Here is a 23,552-nt window from a genome sequence, read left to right on the forward strand (position 1 = left end):
ATCAACCTCATCCTGATTTGGTTTTTGTTTTTTTGTGTTTTTTTTTTTTTTGTACCGGGAATCGAACTCGGGTCCTCGCGCTTGGAAGGCAGGCAGCCGAACCACTAAGCTAAATCCCCGGCCCACCAGATCCTGATTTGGAAGGATGAGGTGGAGTGTCACTCCTTTCTAGGTGTGCAGGCATTTGAAGCTGATGGATCAGCATAAACAAAGGCACAGCAGGGGCAGGGGGCAAAAACTGCACGGTGCACTCAGGAAATCACAAATTCTATTTTAACAGGCAGACTTCTCAGGGGTCCTTTGAACCAAACCATTTAACTTGAGGACAATATGAGTCAGAAATAGACAGGTATAGAACAGGCAAATATAGTTCTTTTTTGAGTATGAAAGTGAAAATAGGTCAGTGATCAGCACTGGGAGAATCAGGTAACTGTCAGACCCCTCCAGGCCCATGGGATCTGGCCAGCAGTGCCGAGGGATGGGGAAAGGAGACACACCTATCTCCAGAGCACACCCCTTCTTGCAGACTGAGGGCTCCCGCACAAACTGCTTCCTGTACGCAGGACTCTACCCAACAGAAGAACTCTCAACGGGGGTGGAAAGGACGACCAAGTCCTGAGACCACTCTTAACATATCCAAAGCTATTGCTTCTCTTATTGGAATTATTATTCTATATGAATTTATACTGCATTTGCTATATATTAGTATATATAATTATTTATTAAATATCTACAACGAGCCAGCTATAATACCATGTGCACTTTCCTCACATGACCTTCCATCTTAGGGCAACTCTGCAAAGCAGCCATGGGCATCCCCCTTGCCAAGAGCAAATACGGCACTCCACGCCTCACCCCATCAGCCTGGCTCAGTCTGTGCGTCCCGTGTGAAAGCCCAAGTGTTTCCACTACACTACTTCTCTCACTTCTCAAGTGCTGGATTCAAACATTTGTGTCTCAACTCCTGCAAAGTTCACTCTGTTCTCAAAAGAAACTGAAATATAATCTAAGACATAGCCGTAACAGGAAGAGGCCTGGCTCCCATCCCACAGGAGGTCACCTCAGCCATCCCAGCTGACCGCCAGTCCTGCTTGACTCCTGGGCTAGGGCAGGAACGAATGATGCCCAAGTCAGGATCCCTGATGACGCCTGGTCTTGCTCAAAGACGGTCCAGGCTACAGAGGTGCATAAGACTGTTCGAGTGGTCCCTACAAGTAGGAAAATAAAAACTTGAGGGACACTCCAAGTTGCAACCAGGCCCTCAAATCCTCAAGTTCAAGTCAGCTCTGAGCCAGCAGCCGCTGCTGGAAACAGGGTGGCACGGGATGATGAGAACAGTGAAGTTCTGGGTGCTCACTGGGAGGCGCCATTCCCATGCTGCCCGTGATCTCCCCTGTGGGCTGGTGCTTGCCTTCCGCGCTCACCCACACCTGGCCAACGGCTCCTCCTTCCGGTGACATCGTTTGTCCTTCTTCCCCGACACTGTCCTCCTGCCTCTTGCTCAGTCTCCTTTGGTGCCTACCCCTCATTTTGCGACCTCTCAGTATCAAGTCTCATCCCCATCTCCGTCTCCGTACTGCTCGGCTGAGCTCATCTTGTTTCCCCATCCCCGCCCTGTGACACCCACATTGCTATCCCTGGCCTGGGCTCATGTCCCAAACTCCTGATCTGTTCACCTACTACTATTTCTACATTTCTGCAGACCTGAGTAACTGGCTTCTCAAACTGCACATCTATCACGAATCTGGTTGTTTCCCAAACCCACCCTTCTCACGATCTCCCAATTCTACAAACTGCATGTCTAGTCAGACTGCTCAGGCAAAAATCCCCAGAACCACCTCGAGGCCGCTCATCCTTTCACAGCCCAAATACCCATGATCTGCAAATCCTATAGGCTCCACCTCCGAAGCATTTTCAGGTCCACCTCCGCACAGCCACCCTGCCCCATCAGCAGCATTTCTTCTGGATGGTTATAACAGTCCCTGGTCCTTTCCCTCCCAGGCTACTGCCAACAGAACATCCAGAGCTACACCTGAGTCAGGTCAGGTCAGGTCTCTGTTCAGTGCTTTCCGCCTCACACTGTGCAATAGCCAATACCCCCCAAAAGACCCATGAGGTTCTACACGATCCCCCATCCCCATGTCTGCTATCTCTTGGAGCCTATCTCCTGCTGCATTTTCTCTTGCTCCTTCCATTCTGGACATAGCAGCTGCTACATTGTTCTGCAGCCATAGTACTCTGGTTCTGGCCACAGGGACTTTGCACTGCTGTTCTTCTTCCTAAGATGTACTTCCTCCAGACACCCACCTGAATTTCTCATCTTACTAATGAAGCCTTCCCAGATCATATCTATCAAACCATATCCCCACTTATCACCTCCCATAGTGACGGAAGTGGGGGGTGCGGTCTGCAGGAGGCAAAAAGTAGGTGAGGTAGAAGATGCAGGGATCACTTTTTGGTTACGCTTTAAATTCTTGAAGCATTTCTTATTCTCTAAATTGTTCTCTCATCTCTGTTTCTTCTGGTACCTTTCCTTGCAAACTGGACTTTCCAGGCTGCAACAGATGCTGGCAGCTGGCTCAGGGTAAGGCTGGACCCCTCTGGCCCTGGCAGGACAAGAGAGACAGGCAAAGGTCACAAACCCCAGAGGTGACCTGAGTAGATGGCCAGCAGGGGCCACAATTGTCCCAGCTCCTGATTGCTGCTGGCCTGGAGTTCGCACACCATGTTCCCAGGCCTAGCTCTGCCAGGGCTCTAAGTGGGAAAAGCCAGGATCTCCATGATCCCTTCCATCCTGAGCCACCCACTCATACATTTAACAAGCACCTGCTGTGTGCCAGCCCTGTGCTAGGATAACCTCCCTGTCTGCAGGCGCTCACATGCAGTGGCCAACAGGTAATCTAATGATTATAACTATTTTTTTAAATGTAGTATGACATGGGCTCTAATAAAACACATAAAGAGCCCCATCACCCAAGCAGTGGCTGCGCCTCAGGACAGAGACACTGCCGAAACAGCGACATCTGAGAAGCACATCACTCGCATCGCTAAGAAGGGGCTGGGAGGCAAAAGGGAGGCAAGGTCTAATCTCAACATACAAAATCTAGAATCTCAAGCTTTCATTTTAATGTTTTTTTTTCTTCATGTGGTAAGGCAAGAGATGAAAACTGTTTCTTAAGAACATTAATCAAGAAAAAACTGTGGAGGAACTTACATTAACTTTAAAGGTCTGTACCAACCCATCTAAAAAGCGTATGCTGCAGACGACTTCGGATCGAGCTTTCTCTTTGGGTAATTCAGAGGTGCGTATGTTATTAATTCTTCCACCCAGCGCACGTAACCGGGAGGTCATAACTATTGTTGGATAACCTGTAAAGGAAGACATCCCTATTAGTGCTTTCATACGCTAATTACCAATTACCAAAAACAGGCCTCACAGCCCACCCAGTGCCCTCTACACCTGTTGCTTTGATAGACGAACCAACTGAAGAACTCCCGGGTAATGAGCACTAAATAAGGAACTGTGTTTCCATTTGAGTTTTGACTTAGAATCTTTAAGTAACATTTATTGCTCAATTAGAACATTCCTAGAATTACATCGTTTATTTGTTATTATCGCCCAGGTCTATATCTTCTTCTAATTCTGATTTCCCAGGCTTTAAACTTTTTATATTTTACTGTCTAGGTGTTTGTGTATTCTACCTCTCAAATTTCACAGGACTAAGTATGGCATAAATAGGATTTGAAACTTGAACAGATTTATCAGTTGAATTATATTAAAAGTAGTAACTTCTATTTATTAAAAGGTAACATTTCGAAGACCAAAGGGCAAACCACAGAGAAAGAGGTTTGTGTAATATACAGATCTACAAAGGTTATATAAAGTGTTCCTATGACTCAATGAGAGAAAAAAACACAATAAATGAAAACAGGTACTCAATGATAGTGCCTGTCAAAGAAATGCAAACGGGGACCCCACTTAGCACCACATAACCAGAGAAAAGAGCTGCGGTTTAAGACACACAGAACTGGGAGAGTGTGCACCAGGTGCAACTCTCATGTATCGCTGATGAAAACATAAGCAAATGCAACTACTTTGAGAAACCTAATACCAGCTGAGCTGTACTGTGACACAGCAATCCCATCTCTAGGCATGTGTGCAACAGAAAGATAGACAACTACTCACAGAAAGATATGTACAAGAACTTTCATAACAGCTTCAAACTGCAAAACACATAAACAGCCATCATCTGTAGAATGGAGAAACTGGTAGTTTCACTCTCTCTCTCTCTATACACACACACACACACACACACACACACACACACATGTATAGTAGTTACACTACTATACTGCAAAGAAATGGGTTACTGTGACATGCAACAATAGGAAACAATTTCTTTACTGTTTCCATGAGCAAAGGAAACTGCACAACAGACGACCTATGGCATGGTTCCACTTGCATACAATTTTTAAAAAGGCAAAACTAATCGACGCTGATAGAAGACAGGCTAGTGGTTACCTTTGGGTGATGGGTGTAGTGATGGGGGGCAAGGGTTCTTTGGAGATGCTTTTAACATCTCATGTCTTAGTGTGGGTACTGGTGACACTTTTGAACTCATTCTGTAAAAATTCAGGCAATATATTCATATCTGTACAATTTTCTACATATAACTCTGCTACATTTTAATATGGTTTGTCTCCCCCAAAGTCTACTGTGACTGGGGACTTGGACCCAGGGTGGTGCTGTAGGAAGTGGTGGAAACCTCTGGGAGGCTGGAAGTTTGAGGTGTTTATCCCCGGATCCCCTTGGTAGCTCTTGCCAGAAGGTGTTACAGAATACATAAGCCAGAGCCCACCCCAGTTCTCCCCTTTACTCCTGACACTTTGAGCTATAATCACCTGCTTCCTCCTGTGTGTGCTCCCACATTGCCATCTGCCATGCTGTGATGCATTGAGAAGTGAGCCAGTGCCAATGCAGTGCCCCACGTTGCAACCCCCAAAACTGTGAGTTAAGCCTCTTTTCATAAATTGTACATCAGGCATTGAAAAGCTGACTAATACAACACTGTATTTTAGTAACAAGTTTACTTTAAAAAAAAAAAAACACCCTTGCATTTACAAGGAGGGAATTAGTGGGCAGTTTAAAAATCTGACCCTGGTATTTGGCGTCAGTAAGGAAACAAATTTGATGATGAGCAAATTGTGGAGCAGCAAACTCAAAGACTGAAAAGGTGTGCAGCTGAGCACATGGCCACGCCATGCCGGTGGGAGGGCCCAGGTCTACAGAGAATATAAAGCACTTCTACCAGTGTACAGAACGGAGAAGATGCAAACACGACAAGACCGGGTAGAGGAGCAAATGCAGATAAAGGCCTTGAGAGCAAATTAATTCTCTAGAAACCTTTTCTGATGAGCTGATCTTTGCATATCCTGTTCCTTCTGCTCGCAATGCTTTCTGCTCTTCTCCTTGTGGTAATTCCTACCCATCTGCTCAGCACGAGCACTACTTCTCATAGAAGCCTTCCCAGTCTCCCCCATCAGTCACGTATTTGTGTTTTAAACTCTATAGTGCTCTTCACTTCAAACTCATCACTTGATGTAACAGCCGCTCCTCCCATTAGACACCAAGTCCCACAAGGGCAGGAATCAGGTCTGGTTTTGCTCACTGTATCTCTAACATCCAGCTCTGACAGGCTGACAGTAAACATCTGAATGAGCTGAGAAATGAAAGGAACACAAGGAAAATGAAGCCATGATTTATGTTCTGGAAAAACAGTCATACAAACTGTTCTACAAACTTGGCTTGGTGGGAGTAGGCAGGAGAGAAGGCTGGGATGAGAGTGAGGGTAGAGTGAAGTCCTACAGATCAGCACAGCTCAAACAGCAGTGTGCACACGGAGCACTCACGTGGAGCATTTGGGACCTTATTAAAATTCAGACTGGTTCTGGTAAGGCTGGGTGGGGCCTGAGCATCTGCAGCTCTGTTTCCCAGGAGATGCCCCAGTTATTGATCTGGGGTTCATCCTGGGACACACAAATCACAGATAACTGGAAAAGCAGTACCAAATGTCAGGAAAGGGCTAGAGATGAAGATTTGTGTGTCATCAGAGAAAGGAGGTGACTCAGCTCTGACAGGGATGAGGACCAAGCAGACTGGAGGCCTGGGATTTGAGCCTCAGGGAGCTCCAGACACAGACCTGGTACAAGAAAACAGAACTGAAACATGGGTACAAAGTACATCTAGGAAGAAAGGGGTACACTCTGGTCCTTTAGCAACATATTTAAGGAGCCATAGGTACACCTCCATTCTTCTATAGATAAGGATAGGAACTCTCAAATATTAATAAAGAAAATTCCTGGGACCAGCAGTGCAAAAAACAATCATTTATAAAATTCCACCCACCCCACCACCTCCACCTTGCCCTTTTCAATGAAAATGTCATCAGGAAGCAGGGACGCATTTTCTGAGTAATACAAAGTTATCGAAAGACAACAAATGTGTTCCATAATGCTGAAACCCACACTGAATTTTAAATGTCAGTTTTGTAGCTTAGCTCTCGTCTAAGAAACTCAGGTGGGTAACTTTTTTTTTTTGTTTTAAAGATACAATAGAAGCATTACAAGTGTGGTTTTAGTGGGAGGCACACTTCAGAATCACCTGGGGAACGTTGAAAAAGTGAAGCCTGTGGCAGCCCCAGCCCATACAATGGCTGGGCATCCTGGATGCGGCACAGGTTGATTCCTTCTGGGAGGCCCGCAAGACAGGGCCCCGGCCTGGCAGTCAAGGCCTGGGGGAGTGAGTGGGCTTGCAGGGAACTCGGGTGTGTTCTGGGTGATGGAACTTGGGGCAGGGGCTCGGCAGAGTTAAGCAGTTCACCACAGGCATCTATGAAAGAGCTGGGCAGTTGTTCCACAGAGCAGCCAGGGCAGAGATAATCACACAGTGACCCTGGACAGAAAACAACAGTGATTTCAAACAGGAACCTGCAATGAAATCCGCATGGACCGAGAGCCAGGTGCCGGCACGGATTTACAAACTGCTCTTCCCCAGAGCAGCCACTCACACCTATGCAGGACGGGGCCCACGGCACATGAATTAACCAGTTAGCAGTGCTGCCCAGCATGGCCACACAGCCGGCTGGCCAAATAAATCAGACCAGTAACCAGAAAGAGAAGGTTTCCTTTCCTTACCTCCATCTCTACTGTCACATAAAGCGATGCAACCTAAGGATCTAAAGACAATGTCATAAAATGGTATTTTATGCAAGTTATACAGAAATGCTCTTTCTACATTTGTTCCTAAAGCAAACCTTGAGAAGTGTGCCTGATGTTAAACAACCACATAATTGAGCCATGCAGTGTTTTCAGGTTGTCTTGAAATTGTATTTTAAACAATTTGGTTGGACAATGGATGCTGACTAATTGCCCTGTTTCCTGTACCACAGCAATTGGGGAACTCAGGGTTTCTATGGCTTCCTTTATAAGCCTCTTAATGCTAAATAAAGCCACAACAGTGGCCTCTCTGACCACAAATGATCACAGCTGCAGCTGATGCCATTTACAACATGAAAGCCAAGCCCATTCTTTGCAGAATTAAAAACATTAAACAGTTTCACCTGTAGAATATTTTGCACAAAGCAAAAGAGGTTCTACTAGGAATGATCTTTAATCAAAGATCATACTTGGGGAACACAGAAAGAGTAACATCTCATTTTGTCGAGCTAGAGGGGTGCAGGCGATACTGGTAGAGCTAGAGACAGAACATACAAAATGCCTAGCACAATGTAGGACATATTTTATTTACATGAAGCTTCTGATGTTACCAGGTGCTGACTATAGAGTCCAGATTTTGTAGGGGTAGCCTTCCTTTAAACACCTTACAGATGATATATAAATGCTTTGTTTCTTAAAAATTGTATTCATTTAAATAAAGACAGCTTGCTAGAGTTAAAAAGTAATTTTTACAGATACATAATATACATCTGAACTTCTCTACAGACTCAGTGGAGTCAGAAGCAAAAGATGTCACAAATCGCCATGCCCTGGGCATGTGAACAGCAGTGCCTTTGGGGCAGGGGTTGGGGAATAGGTTTTCCACGCAGTCCCTCCTGGCTGTCTATGGCTGTCTCCTTCAGGCTAATCCATGGAGCTCCGTTCTTTCACAAGCTAGTGAGGCATGGACAGAAAGAAGAGAGACGTGCATTCCAACCCAACTCTTTCTGGATCATTTTAAAAGAAGTCTGCATTATGCTATACACTTGTTTTTTAAAATGAGGCACACCTCTAACTCAGAAATACAAGTTTCATTTTAAAAGGAGGAGGAAGAGGAGGACACAGAGGAGGCAGAAAGAGGAGGGGGAGAAGAGGGTAGGGGAAGAAGAACAAAAGAGGAGGAAGAAGGAAAAGGCAAGAGAGGAGGGAGGAGGAGGAAGAAAGGGGAGAAGAAAGTAAAGAGGAGGAAGAGGAGGGAGGAAGAGGAAGGAGGAGCAGGTAGAGGAGGTAGAGGTTGAGGAGGAGCAGGTGGAGAAGGGGGTGGTGTAAGGAGGAGGAGGAGAGGGAAGAGAAAGGGAGGGGAGGAGGAGAAGATGATGACCTTGACTTATAAACACCTAATATGTGAGTTACCCGCATAAATGAACCTTGTGGGGCTGCTGCCAGGAACCACAGTACTCTAGCTGACCTAGACCAATGCTACCACCTAGTGGCGACCAGAAGAAACACTTCATCTTGAGCCCCGACTTTCTTCAAGGAAAAACAGCTCTGCTCCTTTTCTTGTTTATCATTCACAGTTCAGCTTGTGTATTTCCGGAATCCCTTTACCAGTATATGAGGTTTTCTCTGTATCTCAATTCCCTTTTCCTAATGCTTCTTCCACAATGAACTCAGGAAAGTTTTTCTTCCTCATTTTTCTTTTTTTTTTTTTTTTTCTATTTATGAGCTCCAACAGATGACTGATCTGGGGAGGGACATTTCTAGCGCAGAAAAGAACATGTACCATCAGCCATGTGAGACAGTGACTCATCGAACCAGCTGCGATTCCCATCAAATCCCAGTATTTAATGTACTGAAGATAAATGTTTTATTGAGCTAAGATAGTACTAGTATTGCTTTCTTTTCCTTTTTGCTGTAAACATACAGAAGCGGGGTGGCATTTTGTATTAACCAAGTCTTCAGGGAACAACCAGAGCCCTCATGGCCACTGACATCACTCACTCCTTATTTTGTGCCGCACTGGCTGGACTGATGCGCCGCATCAGTTTTCCTCAATAAACTACAGTGATTTCCCAGGACTACAGTTCGCATATCTGAACGGCTGCCCCATCACTCAGCGTGGGAGAAGCACTTCCTAAATCACGCTGATGAAGTGACAGACTTTCCAGCCTGTACATCAGTGCGGGGCTTAGCACTATCTTCAAAATAGGGAAGAAGAAAGCTGGGGGGCGGGGGGACTCTATCAGTTGCTCTTACGTAACCAGGTAGGTGGCTTGTTCCCTCAGAGTAGCTGACCGCATTCACAGACACCAATGCTCAACATTTCATAAGGTCAAAGTTACAAAAAAATGCCGGGATACCGGCACAAAGCATATCTTTTCTCAGAAACAGGAATGTCAACCAGCACTAAAAAGGCAGCAGTAAAAGAAAAAGGGATTTGTGTATTTTTTGTGAATTATTAGGCTTTCAAATTCTGCTCAACTAAAAATTAGTGATTTTATCATTTGTAAAATGCCCATATCTTAGAAAACACTTCCCTATATACATTTCACTGTTAATTTCAAATTACATACAGTTGATAGCAAACTTACCATGTAACTGGTACGATGAGTCTTTTTTCTTATTACTCTATACAATTTTCCTAAATTGATAAACACTACTTTCTGCCTTTTCTCTTGCCCTTAATTTCCTATATACAACACCCCATGATACAAAGACAAATATACTAACACTTTTTAAATTACGTTTTAATGTAAACAATCATTACAGATTACCTACTGAATTACAAAACAAAATTTATTCATCAACCAAGGCATTTTCATGGTGCTATTTTAACAAGCCGATGACTAATTTATTCTGAGCCTATATACCAAAAACTTAACTTTCAAATAACACCTTTAAAGCTTAAAGTCTGAGAATGAATATAGTAATCATAGCTGACAATGCAATCAATGACTGGTGTAAAAAAATTTTGTTTTAAATTTGTAGAAGCATTTAATAACTTCTCTTCATTAAAAGAGAATTTAGGAATTTTTTTACACAGGGACTTCACACAATTCTTATCCACATGGGATAAAACACCCCCGTCACTTTCAACAACACAGCTCAATGCAAAGATTATCTTGCAGTCATCAATCCTAAAGCTCCAGGAGTACAATCTTGGGATCAAATCATTTGTTTCTTGAATCCTTTAATTTGTTCAGTGTGTGGATTTTCCAGGAAAGCCCCCAGGACAGGGGTGGAGTAATTTGTAGGATCAGGTTGTATTCAGACCAGACTTGGTAATTAGCACCCTTGTTCTCATACAACTTCAAAATGTCAAATGCTGTTCTTATTATGGAGTCTGGGTTTATTTATAGGTTGAGCACCATGACACTTGCAAAACTAACAAAATAAAAAAGTTATACTTGATACTGGGAGGATAACAAGAAGTCGTTTTAAACTCCCTGAAGGGCAAGATAAAGAATGCTGCAGGGCTGCTGGCAGTCTGGTGGAAGAGGTAATGTAGCTAAAAAGAGAAACTGGGCTCCCCCAGTAGGAGCCAGGGCAGCACTGGACCAGACACAGCTCACTTAAACTTGGGCTTCCTCCTAAGCCAGCAAAGGCCATGCTAAGCACTCTGAACAAAGCCATTTGATTTTTGTCTAAAAAAGCTTTGTCTTGAGACATCACAGCATAGAAAGTATCAGTCCTGCCTGTGTGGGTCTCGAGAATCCTGGCGGCAGCCTCCTGCATCCTCTTGTCACATCTTCCCTCCAGAGGTTACCTCCTCCTGACTTACAGCTTTGTTTTCATGACATCTTTAGAAGTTTTATTTCAATGCTTCTAAAAATGTTATCAAGGTGCTGTGCTAAAGTGTACATCCTCAAATTTCACAGGACACACCCCTCTCCCGTTACTTCCTGGAACACACAGATGCCTATTGGGATTCAGTCTCACCCACAGTCACTGACCTGTGACAGGTGAAATTTTGCTGTTATGTCCCACTTTGGTGAATGCAGACACCTAAGCCAAGAGAAAGAAATAAAAAGAATAAAGAGAGGAAACAAATAAATTGAATTGTCATTATTTGCAGATGACATGATACTCTATATAGAAGAACTCCACTAAAAGCCTTCTACACTTACTAACCAAATTCAACAGAATAGCTGGATACAAAGTCAACACACAAAAATCAAGAGCTTTCCTGTATGTGAACAACAGATTCACTGAAAGAGGAACTGGAGAAACAACTTCCTTCACAATAGCATCAAAAAAATGAAATACCTAGGAATCGACCTAATGAAAAAAAAAATCAAAGACCTCTACTCTGAGAACCATAGCACTTTGAAAAAAGAGATGGAAGAGGATATCAGAGAATGGAAAGACATCCCTTGCTCCTGAGTAGGAAGAGCCAATAGTGAAAATAGCCATACTTCCAAAACTGCTATACAGATTCAATGCAACCCCAATTTAAATTCCAACAGCATACTTCACAGACCCTGAGAAAACAATCCAAAAATTAATTTGAACAAGAAGAGACCTAGAATAGCAAAAGTAATTCTAAGCAACAAAGACAAGGTAGGAGGTATCAAATTCCCCAACATGAAACTATACTACAGAGCTACTATGATAAAAACACCATGGTACTGGCAAAGAAACAGACCTGAGGACTAGTGGAACAGATCAGAAGGTGCAGAAACAACTCCAGACACAGCCAGCCACTTCATCTTTGACAAAGGGGCCGAACACCCTCACTAGAGGAAAGACAGCCTCTTTAAAGGAGATGGAAAAACTGGGTTCTAACTTGCCAAAGATTAAAACTAGACCTGTATCTCTCACCGTGCACTAAACAAAAATTGAAATGGATCAAAGATCTAAATATTAAAACAGAAATACTAAACAGGCTGGAAGAGAGGTTAGGTAGAACTCTTGAAGACATTGCGCGGGAAAAGATTTCATGCCCAAAACCTCAGTTGCACGCGAACTAGCACAAAGAATCAACAAATGGGATCTCATCTTATTAAAAAGTTTCTGCACTGCAAGAGAAACCACCAACAGTGTGAAGAGACAACTTACAATGTGGGAAAAAACGTTCACTAGCTGTTCCTCAGACAAAGGTCTACTATCTAGAATATATAAAGAACTTAAAAAATAAGAACCCCCCCCCAAATATAAAGACCCCAAAAATGGGCATCTGAAATGAACAGACATTTCTCAAACATAGAAGTAGAAACTGCAAACAAACATATGAAAGAATATTCATCATTGCTGGTCATTCAAGAGAAGCAGATGAAAACAATACTGAGATTCCACTCTAAAAAGAATGGCTGCTATCAAGAAATCAACCAATAACAAACACTGGTCGGGTTGTAAGGAGAAAGAAACCCTTCTCCATTGTTGGTGGGAGTACAGATTGGTGCAACCACTGTGGAAATCAGTGTGGAGATACCTCAAAACCTAGGATTATAGGTCCCAGCTATTCCCATGCTGTGTTATCTTCCAAAAGAATTAAAAGAATCATATTATAGCAATGTATGGGCACCCATGTTGATAGCGTCACAGTTTGTAATAGCTAAAACTTGGAAACAACCCAACTGCCTATCAACTGGAGGATGGATAAAGAAAATGTTTTTTTAAAAAAATGGAGTACTACTCAGCCATAAAGAATGAGAAACTAGAGTCATTTATAGCTAAATGGATGCACATTGAGGACATACTCTGGTGAAATAAATAGGACATGCACGTGTAAATACCAAATCGTTTCTCTGTCATGAGAAACTGAAAGTGTAAATAAAGATCAAAACGTATAAATGAGCTGGGGATTTAGTTCAGCAGTTCGGTGGCCTGCCTTGCAAGCACAAGGACCTGAGTTCAATCCCCAGTACCAAAAAAAAAAAAAAAACACAACAACAACAACAAAAAAAACGTATAAATGATAATGTGAAATAGGAAGAAAAGGTTCAAAGGAGAAGTGGGAGGGGTAGGGGAAAGGAATAAATATGAGAAAAGGAAAAAGTGGAAACAAAGTCTTTGTAAATAGGGAGGCATAGAAGGGAGGGCAGGGGAACAGGGAAAAAACAAGAACCAAGATATGTCATGTAAAGGTCCAAGTTCCCATAACCAATGTCAGCATTTCGGATATCTAAAATGTATCAAAGAAATGAATGAATGAAGCCTAAGAGCCAGCAAAACTGCTGAACAAACTGGCCAGATGCCAGCTCCTGGGGAGTCTGACTCTGCCGTGCTTTGGGGATGACCCCAGGGCTCAGCTTCAGGGAGCGTGTCCCCCAACAGCCTCCAAGCAACTGGCTTAATTCTCACCTCAGAAGAAGTTTCAGACCCGGACCTGCAGATCTTGTTTAATTACTTTGACAAAGGAGTTTCGGATCATTTATTCACTCAATATTCATTTACTTGTTGCCTCACCAGGCCAGGAAGTGAGGTGGCGAAGGCAGAGGTGCTCAGAGTGTCTAGTTCTACTTGATACAGGGGACCGGAAGAATACTGCAGGGAACGGACCCTGCTTGGCTTGGGTGGGTGGGACCAGGTCACTGAGGCTTTGTGGAAATCTTGGGGGTGAAGGGAAAGTGGTGGGGGAGACTTCTTTGCAGTACATAGGTCAGGAGGGGACATGCACATTTCATTTCGTTTGTATGACAGGGTTTCATTGTGTAGTTCAGGCTGGCTCTGAACTCACTTACATAGCCCAGCCTGGCCTCAAACTCATGGCAATCCTCCTGCCTCAGCTTCCCAAGTGCTGTTATTACAGGCACGTGCCGCCATCACCAGCAGACAAGCACACATATTTTAGCAACTCTATGGAAAGAAATTTAGCAAGAGTACCTGAAGAATACTTGAGGTCCTAGGGGAACCTCAGGGAAGGGAAGGTTAGGTTTTTCAGACAATCTCAGGGCTTCCACATAAAACAGGAATGAGGATATGGTATGAGGTTGTGGGAAAGCTACCAGCTTCCGAACCAGGCAGCTGCGGTTCAGTCTCCAGCTTAACCACTTAGGAGTGGAGAGATGAATCTCTAGAGAGACTGCTTACCCTCTGTGAGACTTTGTTTCCTTGCCTGTAAAAGGGAGATTTCCCGGCTTTCCAAGGTTGTTTTTAAGCACTAAGTAGAAAATGTATGCAAATTAGCTACTGTCATTAGAACTTTTTTTTTTTTTTTTTGCCTCAAGAGTTCACAGGGTAAAAGATAAACAGATTTCTCTTCAACAGAAGAAAGCGCTTTAGAACATGCCACACATATAGGGAAAGGAGGGAGCTCCCTGTCACTAGAGGTAATTAAACAAAAGAGCTGCACAAGACCCATGCTGAGAAGGCTACAGAAGGCAAACTGAGAATTGGAGGAGAAGGGCTTCCAGGATGGAGATTCTACCATGACCTCTGATTCAAAGGTACCAAGGGTTGCCCGGAGTGGTGGCGCACACCTATAAACCCAGCACTTGGGAGGCTGAGGCAGGAGGATCGCTGTGAGTTCGAGACCAGCCTGGACTACATAGTGAGTTTTAGATCAGTCTTAACTACATAGTGAGACCCCATCTCAAGAAACAAACAAACAAAAAAAGAAAACCAAAAAAATAAAACAAAACAAAAAACCAAAGGTACCAAGGGTCTATTTCTGTACATGTAAAGACACCCAACAGCAACACTGTTCAAAATCAGATTTCCTACATGGATTTTTCATGGGAAATAAACCTAAATAGATCATTCTTAGGAAAAATAGATCATCAGACCATAAAATAGGGAATTAAAGAACACAAGACAAAAACCAATATGTATAGCTCAAATAGGGACAATGGAATATGTTCAATATTTAGCAGTTTCTACCTAAAATTAAACAACCAACCTTTTTATTTTCTCTTTGAATGGTTCCACCAGGCTCCAAACAGACTGGAAAACAGGATGGAATAAATTTACTCTATATGGAGGTGAATCAAATTGCATAAACTTTATAAAAATACTGTGTTAATATTTGTCCTCGGGCACAGACACACCCATTTGGGTGTCAGTCCACATTTCTATCTTAGGCTCCAACCTCCACCCCTTTACAGCCAAAAGCAGCAGAAGACTTCAGAAAAGAAAACAGCTAGAGTCACTCTGAAACATTGGGGATGTGCTAATCACAGCACATCCCAGCCAAGGGGCTGGAATCTCACAACTGGACCATCCCACCAGCCTCTGCTCCTGCCAAGGAATCTGAAGCCATGTGGAGAAACCCAATCCTCATTATTAGTAGCCCTTGCCATAATTTTATCTCAAGGAAACACAAAAATATGTATACTCCTCCCCCCACCCACCACCGAAAGAGGACATGCCCTTATTTCTAATCAGCTGCAGAGTCACTACTCCGCTGTTTTGACATGCTTTCCCAGCTGAGAGGCCCACAAGGCCTCTTTAAAGTCCTCTGCCTGGAAGGTCTCAATCCAACAGGCCATCTCAGGTTATACTGCAAACTAGTACAAGGACACTAGTCCCGCTGGTTGCCAGTGACTCTAGAAACTAAGATAAAATATATTTTTATGCCAACTATTCAGATTTCCAGGGCTTTGTGTCTTGATACAATGAAGTTAAAAAAAAAAAATCAATGAACAGAAACTCTAAAATAGACCTACACAAAGCATGCCACCATGCTAAACATAATAACAGCACAATAGAAAAGCAGGAATAACTGAAATACGTATGTATATCAAAACATCTGGTTATATACCTTAAACTATATAAATAAAATAGGAAAGAAATATAGAATTGCTACTAAAAATAATAAAAATTTAAACTCTTAAAAAAATAAATCTGGTTGCTGATATTGTTGAGGCCTTCTGTGATCTAGGGGCTGGGACTACAGAGAACAAGACCCATGCATTGATTTCAAGGAATGTTTGTCAACTTGGATCTTTGCCTCAAAGCTCTGGGTGGCCAGGGGTTTCAGCAGGCCAAGACCAGTTGGGGGTTTGAAGAATAAAGTCAAAGCTGTGCTCTAGCACCTTTTCTGCCACGACCCTGAACAAGCCGACTTTCTATGTCTTGGTTTCCACATCTGCAAATATTTCTGAGAAGCAGCGATTTTACACCCAACACAGTGGAGAACCCGGTCCACTAGAGACGTATCTAACACTTTCCATCGTCTTTCTCCTAAGTCTCCACACCACTTCCATTACAGGACTTCTGGCCTGTGCAACCATGAGTCTTATGGGACTTGAGCTTTCCAAATGCTTTCACACTCTTCACTCCCAACACGACTGCTTTAGACTGGGCCTGCAGACAGTGCTGCTATCCTGGACTTACAGATTGGTAGATCAGACTCATAGAGAACCATCAGGTTATAATCAGACTCTGGGTGCAAGACGATCTCCAGCATGGTTCCTGACATCACACCTCCCAACTGAGCCCACCAACCCACACAACCAGGGAAAAGGTGAACTGCATGTGATTCACTGGGGGGTGAAAGGGGCCCCACACTAATCACTACTCTTTGCAATTCACTGACTACAGGTATATTCTTACCCTTTTGAGAGAATAGTTATAAACACTCCCTGAGGCTACCATGTAGGTAAAAAATTTCCTCTTACAAAGGAAATGATCCAGAAAACCTTCTTTCCCCCTAATTAATTCTGCAGCATTAGAAACCTGAGCAATGATTTGGGTATTTATTACCATATTCCTTCCAATGTAGGATGACACAATTGATTCAGCAGGTACTTCAGAAAGATTAAAGAAACAGGACATCCAAAGTACCCTTTGATTATGAAAGTCATGGCAATTTCAGAAATGTTAAAATGTGGACAAGCACCTTTCAGAATTGAGGAAATCGAGTTAATGACTTCCTCTCACTTTTGCTGGAGTGTGTCACATGCTGTCTAAAGGCCCTTCTAGCCAACAGGCAGCTATCCCTGGTTAATTATTAGCAGTGAGAGAGAGCAGGAGAGGGCCACCCTGTTTCCTGAGGTTAGGCCCTAGGTTTGACCTTGGGCTCCTCCTAGCCTGTGGCCAGTGGCTCTTTCCTAGGGAGGTCCAGAGTACACAGCTTTATATCCAGCCCCAGCCAGTGACCCTCTGCCTGTACCTACTTCTAGGGGTCTCAGTGCCAGGCCCACTTCTGGCCCTCAGAAAAGATGGCTTCCCATTGAACTTGAGCTCAGTCAGACACTTGCTGGCTCACTTTTGGAGGCACATGTGAGGCTTCTGTTTTATTTCTTTGGAGACAGGGTCTCACTATGTGGTTCAGGCTGGCCTTGAACTTGCAGCTAACCTTCTGCCTCAGCCTCCAGGGTGCTGAGATTACAGGTGTACACCACCATACCTGGTTACACAGGATGGTTTTAATCCAAGGATCTGATAAAGATAGTCATAGGCTACCAGTAGCTGATAAACTCAGAAATACCCTGGGTGTGTCTGGGGCTGGAAGGATCTTCACTTCAAGGCATCTAAACTGCCAGTCAAGATGTTTGGGCAGTGCAGAATCTACTTGAATGACTGTGTAAAAGCAAACTGGATCTGAGCACTGATGGTAGCTGACCCGAGAGGGGAAGCAGAGCAGCTCAGCTTATCAGCGGCTGGCTACAAAGGGTGTACTCTGAGGTGCTCATCTCCAATAAAACAAGCCAATCAGCAATGTTGTCTTGTTTGGGGTGCATTATCTAAAAAGTCATAATATCTGCACAATCACCTATTCTACTCCTCTGCATCATCACAATCCAGCAGTTGTCCAGACATTTTAAACACACCATTAACTTTTCTCTTCGGGTTTTACAGTATTTCAAGTTGGTACACATAACCACGGCAGGGTGTTCCGATGACTCCTAATTAGTAGAGGTCAGATTTCAAAAGAACTCACGGTAAACCCAGAGAAGGAAGCAGTAGCATGGACCAAGGGCAGACACAAACATCAGGGATGTGGGGCCCAGAAGCCTTGCTTTAGGGCAAAGCCACCGAATATGAGTGGGCAGGAGCTGACAGGAAGAAGGGTCTAGACAAATGCCCAGGCCGAACAGAGAAACAGAAGGGGAGGTCATTGGTAATGACTTTGGCACAGTCATCTAACTTCCTGTTTTTCCTACCAGGCAGGACAATCTTTTATCCTGGAAAGGACAGAATTAATGAGATGGGAAGGCATCCTCAGAGATTTCCAGTCTGTGAGACACTCAGCACCAGCCTACTCCAGTCTCACACCAGAAGGAAATGGGCTTAGCACATTAGGTCACCCTGCACGCCTCTGAGGGAACCCAAGAACAGATCCAGACCAAAGCCAAGGGGCTCCTGACACATCAAGCTCCTCCCAAACTTATTTTTTTTAAACTGTTGTATTATATTAAATATATAGGACAAAATCTTGCCGTTTTAACCATTTTATGTATACAATTCCGTGGCATTAGTTCCATTCATACATAATGTTATGCAATCATCACCACTATCTATTTCCAGAAAATTTTCAGCACCTCAAACAGAAACTCTGTACTCATTAAGCAATAACTCTGTTACCCCTCCTCCAACTCATGGCAATCTCTACATTTTGTCTCTATAGATTTGCCTGTTCTAGATATTTCATGGAAGTAGAATCATGAAATAGTTGTCCTTTTGTATCTGGCTTCGTTTTATGTAGTAGAGTGTTTCTGAAGTTCTTCTATGTTTTAGCATGTTTCAGAACTTTATTCCTTATGACTATACAACATTCCATTTAAAGAAAAACCAATATACCTGTCGATAGACATTTGGGTTGTTTTCACTTTTTGGCTGCTGTGAACAGTGCTGTGATTAACATCAGTGTACAAGACTCTGTTCAATTACTGTGCTCACTTCTTTTAAGTGTATACCTAGGAGTGGAGATGCTGGATAAGTCCACATTTAACTGCACCATTTTGGATTTCCACCAGCAATGTACAAGGTTTCCCAACCTTTTCACTAACACAATTTTCCTTTTTAAAAAATTTTAGCCATTCTAGTAGCTGTACTATGGTGTCTCACTATGGCTTAGATTTGAACGCACTTCCATAAATGACTTGTAACTGGGAGTGTCTTGACATGTGCTTATGGGCCATTTGTATGTCTTCAAGAATCATCTATTCATGTCCTCTGTCCATTTTAAAAGTGAGATGGGCTGGGGATTTAACTCAGTGGTGCTGCTGCCTGCCTCGCAAGCACAAGGACTGGAGTTCGACCCTCGGTACCAAAAAAAAAAGTTGCATCTTAAAACTGAGCTTATCTTAATTTGGGTTGCTGAGATTTTAGGAATTCTTCAAATTCTGAACGTTACACCTTCAGTAGATCTATGATTTGAGATATTTTCTCCCATTCTGTATAGGCTATTTTTTTACTTTCTTGATAATGTCCTTTAATGCATTAAAGTTTTAATTTTGATGATGTCCAATTTATCTATTTTTCTTTTGCTGATTGTGCTTTTGGTGTCATCACCTAGAATCTTTCAGTATATCCATGGTGATGAAGATTTATCCTTGTTTTTTTCTAAGAATTTTAAGGTTTTAGCCCTTGTATTTGGGTCACTGATTTATTCTGAGTTCACTGTTGTAGAAGGTGTGAGGCAGAGCTCGCACCGCTGCATGTGAAGGTTGATCTGGGTCTGTAGAAGATCAGTACCATGATATAAACAGTGGCCTGGTACCCAGGACCCAGCAGGGGACCAATAATTCACTGTGGGATAAACTACTGTGAGGTACCCACTGCAAGACCAAAAAAATCACCAGTTCCCCTCACCCTGCTTCTTAGGACAGCTCAAGACCATCCATGGTGGGCTGAAGTAATTAGGCAGGCTACACATTCTAAGGACTTAGTATGTACCAATGATGGCATTCACCCATTTCTGTTAGCTAACCTAAACTGACACAAGATCAAGCAAGCGTCCCAAGTGATGATGGGACATCCCCATGCTGGGAAGTTCCACTCATTCTTTCTAGTCTCCTCAATAAATAAACTGTCAGGCAGGAAGGCACAGGGGCTTCTCTAAGACTAAGCTTCTACTCCCAGGGCCTCACCTAGCAAACTCGGTCTCAGTGATCTCCCACATACACAAGCAACAAAAATAAATAAGGTTAAGGCCAGGAATTCAGCTCAATGGTGCAAGAGCAAGGTCCTGAGTTCGATCTCCAGTACCAATAAATAAAGAAAGAAAGAAGGTTAGTCTGAATCGCTTCAAATAGCAGGCGTGGCCCTCCAGTTCCAAAACTCCAAGCAGGTGGGAGAAGCTGGACCTCAGACCTCCTTCTGCAACGTAAGGGCTTTGCATGACTCGGCTCTGCCCTCCTCCCTGCCCTTATCACACACTCAGTCCACCACGCTCACTGTCCAGTCATACCACTCAACTGTCCCTCCTCAGGCGTTTGTGCCTGCTGTTCCCTGTGCCTGAAACACCCTTCCCTCAGATATGCACCTGCCTCTCTACCACACTTCCTTCCATTTTTCTCCTTAGCATTTATCGCTACTGTGCAGATAAACTATTTGTTCCCTGTCTCGTTCCAATTCCCATGTCCTTACAAGCTCCATCAATGCTGGAATTGCTACCTCTCTACAATGGCAGACAGTGCCTAGCACTGTAAATGACTCAAGGCAAGAATACACAGATAAAACAGGAAATGGCAGGTCAGTCTTTTGGTGCTGGTCAGCATCAGTGGGGAAGACAGGCAGCTGCATACACAGGGGTAGGCAAGCCCTCGATCCTGTGGCTGCAGAGTACCCATGCTTACTTCTGGACCCCCAGGCTGTCCAGGCGTCCTGGACTGTGATAAGGAGAGGCTGGCCATCCTGGGTAGCCTAACTCCTGCATGCCTCAGTCAAGCCCAAAACACCAGCAGCAGTTACTCTGCTGACTGGGCCATAAAAAATGGGGCCTCTACCACAGGGACTTAATATATGCTTGTGAAATGTACCCAAGAACGAATGACAAGTAATGCACGCAAGGCTTATGGCCGCACTCGGAGAAGGCTTGTGTCGGGGCTAACACAGCACACCATCATGACCATGATGGAGGCAGCTTGACAAGAGTTAATTCTGCCACCACATGTATTCAGGTGAAAACAAAGTTTTGTTTGCAAAGGTTCCGTATCTTACTGAAAATTAAAAACAGCCAGAGAGCCACCTAAGTAAGCCACAAGATAGCTACAGGGTACCCAGAAAAATTCAACAATGAACAGAAAATTAGATTTTAAAAATCTGGATGTAAAATCAAAATAGGGGTGATTTTCTATAACGCACAATAATGAGTTTAAAGAAAACGAAACTGGTGGGACTTTTTAAAATATGGGATTGCCTGATGCTTTCCTTACAGGTGCCCAGGGTTTAACTGCTTAATGCTTCCTTTCCTGTCCCCTTCTCCTTACCCTCACTTTGCATCAGGGTCCACCTGACCTGCAGCACCCCCAACCCTACAATGGAGGCCTTTTATGCACAGCTGCAGCCACTCCTCCTAGGTCTGGGGCAGGCCAGGCAACCTCGGTACCTCCGAGGCCGGCAGCTGTGCAGAAGTGACTGAACCTCGGAGACCATTTCTCCTTTGTGGACAGGAGGCAGAGCACGTCTACGGCCCCTAGGGGCTCAGTGACCCTTGAGGGATGGAGCCTATGCAATGTTCCAACCCAGCCTAGCCTAAGGAAGAACCCAGGTGCCCCGAGGCCTGGAGAGCTGGGGGAGAATTCCTGACCTTCGTTGGCTGCAAGCTGGGCCCCAGGCCTCTCCTCCAGACAGCAGAAGAAAAGCAGGTTTGCTCTTGGCTTCCAGACCCCTTGATTTCTGATGAAAATTCTTATTTTCCTTGTGGAATTGTCCACTCCTGAGAGCTCACAGCCCCCGAGGACATTTCCTGACTCCTTTACTGGAGGCTCTGCAGACTCCACAACCCAGAGTCGCCTAGGCTCTGTGCTGGGCTCTCCTGCTCGCTTTTTGATCACAGGAATTTATACCTCTTTCCTTTCTAGATTGCTTGCCTCCCTCTCTGTAACACCCTGGGCACTTACAGAGCCTCTACCTCAGCCAGGATGAGGATGAGGCAGGTTCCTGGGCAGTAAGAGGCTGTCTTAGGTCCCAGCTCTCCACAAACTCAAAGGCTACCCAGGGACAGATACAATCACCTTTCAGAGCTGTGAAGTTAGAGGTGTGTGTCACTGATCACCAGGGTACTGTCGAGGGTGTGACCACAGCTTACCCTGGGACAGAAAGCAGCCGCTTCCAAGGGGAATCTATCTAACTGTGTGGGTGCCCTGGAAGGATGACGTTATCAGCCAACAAAATCACATCACTTCACCCTGATCCAAATGCTCCTGGGGGCTCTTCCTGCCCTCACCCGTCATGGTTCACAATATGACTCCAACTGAACTGCCAGACTCTGGACCCAGGGCCACAGCATGAAGCCCAGTGGGAGTCTCAGGGTTTACAGTAGCCCCTCCAGTAGGCTGTTTGGCTTTCCACAGTTTGCAACCAGCAGTTAATTAGGTCAGAAAATATTAAGTGGAAAATGTCAGAATAATTCAATAGTTTTTTTTTTTTTGTTTGTTTTGTAGTGCCGGAGATCAAAAGAAACCCCAGGGCCTTGCACATGCTAAGCAAGCACTCTACCACTGAGCTGTGCCCCTAAAATTCAGTCCTTAAATTCTAAGTAACTTTTATTACAGCATATGTTACAACTGTCCTATTTTATTACTAGTTGCTCATCTCTTACTATGCTTGACTTAACAAATTACATTTTATCATAAGTATGCATATACAAGAAAAACATGGTATACGGAAACTGTGGTCCTATTTGTCTGCACAAAGCTCTCCACCATAAATCATGTTCCATGCCACTGGCACTCCAAGTGTGGTCTCCACACCAGCAGCTTTATTATCACTGAGTGCCTGCTAGGAATGCAGACCCTCAGGCTCTACTCCAGACCCCAGAATTGAATTCATCTTGCATGCACACAGAAGTGTGAGAGGCTCTGCTTTCCACCCTGCCTTCCACTTCCCCAGGTCTTCAGCTTCCTCCACAGCTACTAGCTGCCAACTTCTGGAGCCTTCGATATTCACGCAATGACCTAATGCCAGCCTCCACAGTGCCCACCCACAGACATACCCCACCTCAGCCCTGCCCAGGCAGCATGCACAAACTACAGCTCTCTCCTCCTCTATGGGTGCTGGCTCAAGCTGAGGACAAATATCACAGGTTAGGTAGTGGCTGACCACAGCACTGCCTGAATAATTACAACGTGCCACCATGTCAGCATGGACTCTGCACTCAGCCTCGTGCAGTGGGTACCAGTATTGCTCCCAGTGTAGGGAAGAGGAAACAAGACAGAAGGAGGGTCTTGAATGAGTGGGGGTCCGGAAATGGCCCCAGGCTTATACCTTGTACTAGAGACAACACT

At 44.2% G+C, this 23,552-nt stretch overlaps 1 protein-coding gene across 6 annotated transcripts in view; it reads right to left on the reverse strand.

The window, feature by feature from the left end:
* Positions 1-23,552, reverse strand: part of Ptpn3 (protein tyrosine phosphatase non-receptor type 3) — a 110,147-nt gene that overhangs the window by 74,379 nt on the left and 12,216 nt on the right. For 2 of the 6 annotated variants that reach the window (XM_010639295.3, XM_010639293.3), the window contains exon 2: positions 3,215-3,369. In XM_010639295.3, coding sequence (XP_010637597.1) covers positions 3,215-3,352 — 138 coding nt within the window. In that variant the 5' untranslated portion in view covers positions 3,353-3,369. Of the gene's footprint in view, positions 1-1,060; positions 1,174-2,528; positions 2,606-3,214; positions 3,370-11,168; positions 11,221-15,055; positions 15,090-23,552 lie in introns of those variants that run through there. The other 4 variants (XM_010639292.3, XM_010639294.3, XM_010639297.3 and 1 more) reach the window with 4 other exon arrangements.

The sequence above is a fragment of the Fukomys damarensis genome, unplaced genomic scaffold, assembly GCF_012274545.1.
Source record: "Fukomys damarensis isolate Sample0158 unplaced genomic scaffold, DMR_v1.0_HiC HiC_scaffold_36, whole genome shotgun sequence".
Lineage (NCBI taxonomy): Eukaryota > Metazoa > Chordata > Mammalia > Rodentia > Bathyergidae > Fukomys > Fukomys damarensis.